Source organism: Macadamia integrifolia, chromosome 2, assembly GCF_013358625.1.
Source record: "Macadamia integrifolia cultivar HAES 741 chromosome 2, SCU_Mint_v3, whole genome shotgun sequence".
Classification (NCBI taxonomy): Eukaryota; Viridiplantae; Streptophyta; class Magnoliopsida; order Proteales; family Proteaceae; genus Macadamia; species Macadamia integrifolia.
The window spans coordinates 29,398,759-29,405,474 of record NC_056558.1 but is presented as its reverse complement, the minus strand read 5'-3'; the positions used below and the strand labels follow the sequence as shown (position 1 = coordinate 29,405,474).

At 42.9% G+C, this 6,716-nt stretch overlaps 1 protein-coding gene across 1 annotated transcript; it reads right to left on the bottom strand.

Annotated features, from left to right (window-relative positions):
- Window positions 1-1,765: 1,765 nt before the first annotated feature.
- On the bottom strand, window positions 1,766-3,425 carry LOC122071935 (glycosyltransferase BC10-like). The gene has a single exon (XM_042636425.1). The coding sequence runs from the start codon at window positions 3,080-3,082 to the stop codon at window positions 1,880-1,882; it is 1,203 nt and encodes a 400-aa protein (XP_042492359.1). The 5' UTR covers window positions 3,083-3,425; the 3' UTR covers window positions 1,766-1,879.
- Window positions 3,426-6,716: the final 3,291 nt, after the last annotated feature.

The window sequence follows — 6,716 nt, the reverse complement described above, 5'->3', positions numbered from 1 at the left end:
GGTTAGTCGGTTGGCCCAGAATTGGGATTTTCTCCCTATTTGGTTTCCCACTTGTGGTTCTTCACTCCTATGGTCTTTCTACACATCCTAGAGCATAAAATACTAACTTCTATGGTGGGAGATTCGACCTCCCCACACCCTTGGTTCAATTTGGGAATCCTTCCCCATCTAAGGCACCTCATTTTCATAGATCCCATGCCCACATGATAGGATGTACTTAGTTGGGTCATTTAGGTAGGAGTTCCATCTTCCCATGGGTTCAATTTAGTGTATAATGTAAAATGAGTCCCTCCCTAGCTTATATTATAGTATTGTAGATGGAAGAGAGAGATAGATCTTGCACAAGAGAGGGGAAGAGAACCTACCTTGTCAATGTAGGAGGGAGACCTTCACAATGGATGCTTGGAGGTGGAGCTCCTTCCTCAAATCCCCCTTCATTCTTCTTCTTCTCTTCCTGTCCTTCTTCTCCTTCCTCCTTTACTTGCATAAATGAGCAATTGAGAGGTAGTTGGGTTTTAAATAGGCTTATAATGACTAAAGTCTGTTTGGCTAAATAATGGGTTCTTGGCCAAACAAAATTAATCCGATGGTTGGTGATGTGGGTCCACCACTATGAGACACATATTCATTAATCCATCACTATGAGGTTGTGGACACTCATTGGAATGGTCACGGGGCATATGGTAGATATCTGTGGGCCCCACATCCAAATAACCTCATTTGGAGCTGATTAAGTGTCTCCGGGAGGTGCAACCGGTTCTCGGGGGGTGCAACTGGCCAATCAGTTGTACCATCCAATTGTCCCAAAATGGCCCCTTTGATTGGGTTGTTCTCCCAATCTTGGCCTCACATGCCTGAGGACTTGTGTGAGAGGTCCATAGCCTCAATCTAGGCTAGTCCAACATGTTAGAATAAGGAAGAACAATGACACGAAGGATCATCCTTTCCTTCTCGACAGTAGATTGCTTTCAACTAGAGATCATTGGTGCTCCATAACTCTGGTGCATCATCTATCATCAAGAACAACATCTAAGTTCTAGGTCTAGGTGTAACACTATCTCCCAATTAACGAAGACCCTAAGCTTGGTCCGTAAAGTTTTTCATCCCTATTTTATGTCATTCTTCCTTATTCTATTATTTCTCTTTCATATCTTATCTCCTCACATCACAATGCACACATCACTATCTTAGAAAGGTTTGACAACTTGAATGGGGAATCCGATAACAAAGATGTGATTTCCTACCTCTAAAGGCACTCTAGAAATTCCCCATTGAAGGTAGGATCTATCTTAGAAGATATTCTGCATTTATCTTCATACTTTGCTTCATGTAATTTTCAATTTGTTTAAAAAAAATTAACAACATAGTTAACTCTCTTGACTAAAAGGTTTCTAACTGACCAAATTTTGATCCATGATTATAGGAGATATAAGTTTTACACATTGATATAAATAATTCCTCTTTAAAAAAAATAATCTACGCTTGGCAATAAAGAAAGCAAATGATCCGCCAAAACCACGAGAAACAACACAACGCGCAAGCACTGAGCAGGCTTCCTCACATGTGACGTGCTTCAATGAGATATTTAGATATCCGTGTCAGTCAGTATTCGTTGTTACTTTCGCTGGAAAAGCCAACACATTACCCAAACCCACCCACATTTTGCCTCCCCCGAGGATGACTAACTTTTCTTTAAAAAAAAAAATACTTTTTGTCAGTGCCTTCTCGGCTCGGGAATCGCTAGACAACACCTCACTTTGAAGCGTTGAACCCAAGTCACGAATCAACGATTTGATTACTTTCCTTCTCTTAAATTTACAAAATTTACTTTCCCAAAAAGAAAAAAGAAAATTATAAAATTTACAATATTCCACCTAAATCAGTCATGGAAGATGACATCGTCTGCTATTCTCATCAACGGCTGGAGAGACTCCGGAGAAAACTTCCTGGCAAATAGGAATGGATCGTGCCGTTTAGACAGTGACGAACTAGTGACGTTCCCGAACCCGCCTCCATCGTCACCGTATCTGGGCCTATCACCTCTAAGGGAGACGATCAGTCCTGGCCTCACTTCGGAAGCCTCGTACTTGCGTGGGTGACCATCTGATTGGTTCGTCCAATCAACGTGGGTTAGTGTAGCAGGTACGCACCCACGACGGTCCATCATGCTCAGCAGTGTCGGTAAATAGTTTTCCTCTGGATAGCACGTGTCCCACTGCACACATGGTAGCTTGAACTTGGACCAAAGCAGTTCGTCCTTCACAACAAGCCTCGCGTGTCGACGTGTCAAGACGAAGAACTGGGACCCGATTCGGAAGTCCTCGAAAGGTACTTCGGGGAACATAGCGTCCTCTCCACGCGCGATGTATCGGCCATAGGCGCCCGGTTCGCTGCTGAGGATCTCGATGAAGCTCTTCTTCGATCGGATTAGGGTATCGTATGTGAAATTGAAGGAATGGAGAGGGATACAGGAGGCTGAGAGGAGTGGGAACATGGCATTGGAAGGATCGTCGAGGAGGGCGTGGGCGAGGAGGCGACGGGCGGCTGAGACAAGCGATGGGGTGAACCGTTGGGTAGGTTTGGAGTGGATGTCTCGGCCGGCGAAGGTCCCGGAGAAGGGTGGATCGTAATGGAACGATGGGTCAGCGTGGATGTAGATGTTGAAGAGCTTCTTTGTCCTAGTTTGATTAAAGAAAAGTTCCCAAAGTGGGGCGAAGGGGAGAGGTGTGGTGGTGAGAAACATGAAAGCTAGTTTCTTTGGTGTGCCAAGGGGTTGTGGTTTTGGGTTCACTCTGGCAGCGAGGCGGAAGAGGGATTCGTCATCTTCTGGAAGTGGTGGTTGCAAAGGCGAGGGCGGCGGGGATAGTGACGGTGGTGGCCAGACAACGCTTCTGTGTTTGATATCAAATTTCTTCTTATTGTTGCTGATCGGGACGAAATTTCTTGCTGGGTCTTTATAGCTGTCGTAGTGGGTGATGGTGACGATGGTGGTGACTATCGGACTGGTGATTGTAAATACTATCGTGAGAGGCAAGCAGAGAAGCAGAGCACAACATAGAGAAACCGGAGTTGGAGCTATCATTTTTACTTGCTTCGCTACTGATTCCCAACTTAGACGATCACAGTTTCTGTGACTGTCGCTCTGAGAGTGAGAGAGAAAGAGAGAGAGAGAGAGAGAGAGAGAGGAGGCGGAGAAAGGGGGGGGGGTTTGATGGTAGAAGGGGTAGAGGTTGGGAGAATCGGCGGGAGAAGCTCCATAAATTTTGTCTTTCCGGTGAGGTCAGGAGAATAGTTTATAGTATAGTATAAACAATGGGGTTATATTATTCTCTAAGAAGGCCGATGCTCAATGGCTCACACAACTACACCAGTCACCACCCTTCCCTCGTTCTCAATTCAGAAATTTTATGATACGTGGTGAATATGCAGATGATGAGGTCCTACTACTTCCTTTAACGTGCTTCCTTCACAACTCGCATTTTAGAGCGTGTCATCGAAGGATAGTGACAAAAGTGGATTTCGGAAATATTAAATGGTTTATAGTTATTATGAAAAAAAAAAAATCATGGAAAATTCTGAGAACGATTCAGTCACAAAAAGTATTCTATTAGTCTCCATCTCAACTTGCCTTTCCATGCAAGATTCCAAATTAAATGATTTGCAGGTGGACAGATGGTGGACCACTGTTTCAGGAATCGGATCAAATTGATAGAATCGGATCGGTATATGTACTCTCCAATTCCATTATTATTATTATTATTATTATTGTCTAATCTATTCCACAATGCCCCCATACCATTGGCTGTAAATGTGGCCTTAACGATCTCAACCTGTCTTGGTCCGCCTTGAGCTTGGATAGGGCCTCAGCCAAGAGTTCTAACCCTGAGGACAAGTTTGAGCTGGAAAACACTAACCTTGGATCAGGATCTAGCTAGGCCCGGGGTTGAGGCCTAAGCTCAGCTCGGCCCGGCCCGACCCAACCCTAACTTTTACCTAATTTGTATAGTATGATTTATATGTGTTTAATTAACTTTAATTTCGATATATATATATATATATATATATATGGTTAGCAAATCTTAAACCAAAACCATCTTGTTCTTCATTTTCTCCTATAGCAGCCATGGCCCCGCCCCATTCAACCCTTTCTCTTCGTGCTCCGATGGTAGAAGTCCTAGCAATACCCTCAGTGTCTATAGGTAAGTTCCATCTCCACCTGTCCCACCTTATTCCATTCCTCTAGCCATTGTATTTCACCATCATAACATCAGATACAAAAAACACCCCATCTCTGCCAAAGCTGGAACCCAAACCTTTCATCTCCATAACCCTAGGACGAGTGAAAAGTGTGAAAGCATTCGTTTTTTGGTTCCATGTTGTCATGGAAACCACAGAAATGGGGATATGAAATAGTTCCCAATACTTATCCAGTTTAGAAGTGGCTCACGGTCTTGGTGGATCAACAAGTGCGGGAGTGAACTCTCGTCTTCTTCAATGGCTATGTCTACTGCGTACTCTAGGGTGTCATGGCCACTTTCTTTGACTTGGGGATGCTTGGCCACAAAGGTGAACTGACAAATCTCATGTTCTCGAAAGCCAAATTTCTGGAGAGATGCATCTCGCCTGAGGCTACTCAATCCTTTTCCGATGAATTCCAACTTCCTGAGCCTGCCATTTGAGGCTGCTTCCATACTTGGTCACATCTTTTCCCTCTATGTTGGGTCTTTCTGTTGCAATTGGCCATGGCACAGAACATGCAAACCATTATTCTTCTAACCCTTCTTTCTCGAGCATATGTGCTTTTCCCACGAAAAGGCTTGGGTCGGAATTCGTGGAGTTCCTTTGCATGTATTTCTTATAGGAACGAGCAAAGATAGTTCCTCATGTCCTTCGGCAGATGCAAGAACCAAATGAGCTTCACTGTCTCTTCCCATTTATTTTCAAAAGAATCTTAGGATTCATTGTTTCCTTGGGTTGAATCAGAATGGATGAACTAATGGGGAATTCCTCATCCTTAACCATTGGTACTTCAGATATCCTAGTAATATGGCTTCTCTGTTGTCATCCTCAAGCTCATGGATGACCCAGTCAAACTCATCTTAGAAAAAGACTTAGAACCAAGGCTACATTTTGGCCCATTTCATCAAACCATGGCTCAACATTTTCACAGAATGGAAAATCTTCTCCTTCCTTCATGAAATACCCATCAAGAGTAGGGTAGAGCGGCTTGCTTTCTTATCTTGGTGTTGAGGGGCATATCTGAATCCTGCTTTGCCCCTGCTTTTGATGATGATTGGGAGTTTGGGAAAACCTTGATGATACTAGCCAAGTCCCACTCCTGAAATGTACTATATTTTCTTCAACATGCAGCAAACAGAGGGGGCTCCATATGGCTTAATAATTTGCTGGGACATTTTCCTTAACTGCTTTGTTACTAAGAAATGCGCACAAATTTTCTATCTCAAAACCTCTGACTCTTACTTCCTTTTATTGATATTCTCCTTTCTCAATATTGGCCAACGTGTTGACCCAATCGGGATCTCCTGAACCGGTTATCACTTTTTCCTCATGTATGAACTTCACCTTTCGGTGTAGACTAGACAAGACTGCCTTTGCCTGATGTAACCAAGGTCTCCCCAAGATCATGTTGAATGAACCTAGAATATCTGTCACTTGGAAATCAATATCAAAATTTAATGGGCCAATCAAAACAGCAACCATGTGGATCCTGAGGACTTCCCTTTGTGTATTATCATAGGCTTGCATGGTCTAGCTTGATGGTCTCATTTTTTTCAAGTTCAAGGTCATGCATGAAGCAGATCTCAGAGGTAGCACATTCAAAGCAGGCCCGTTATCCACTAAAACTTTTGGTACTATTCTTTCATTATATTCCACTATTATATGCAGAGCCCTATTGTGCTTGACCCCTTCACTAGATAACTCAGAATCAGAAAACATCAAAGATTGTACTGCATATGTTGCCCCCACAATCTATAGGAGTTTTGTGGGATTTATCTCGATGGCCACTTGCACATTAGTGAGAAATTGAGTACTGCCTTGCGATGCGAGGGTGAAGCCATCAATAATCCCCAAATTGATATATTGGCCTGGACCTTCTTAAGCTGATTCAACACCCGATTTTTTGGCTCCATATGTGCACTGTTGCAATAAGTGTCCTTGGTATTTGGTTGTTCAACTACCAATGACTTGTTTTTGAATTTCTTCCCACTTCGGATTTCCATCACACTCACGAGTTTCTTGATGATAATCTCTAAGGCATACCGATCTCCCTCATCACCACTATTGGTGATGGTAATAATGATGACCATTGGGTCATCTTGTTCTTCTAGATCCTTTTCTGGTTCTTCTTCCTTATACAGAGCTGGAGGGGGAGGCCCTCTGCAAATATCGAGAGCTCTCACCCTCACAATTTCCATCACATTAAATAGGTGGTGTAATGCCTTTTCAAAGGGATCTCCTCATTTGCTTCCAAGAGATACCCCATTCACTCCTTATATTCTTGTTGATGATATTGTCCCTAAATAAACCATTCGTGACAGATATAGTTTACTTGCTACATATCTACCAATTGGGATAGATATCTTATCGTTGTGATATTTGGGACAGGATTTTTCTATTGCTATTGTGATAGAATTTTACATTTATTATGACGGATTACCTTTTCCCTAAATAAACTATTCAGGATGAATATAGTT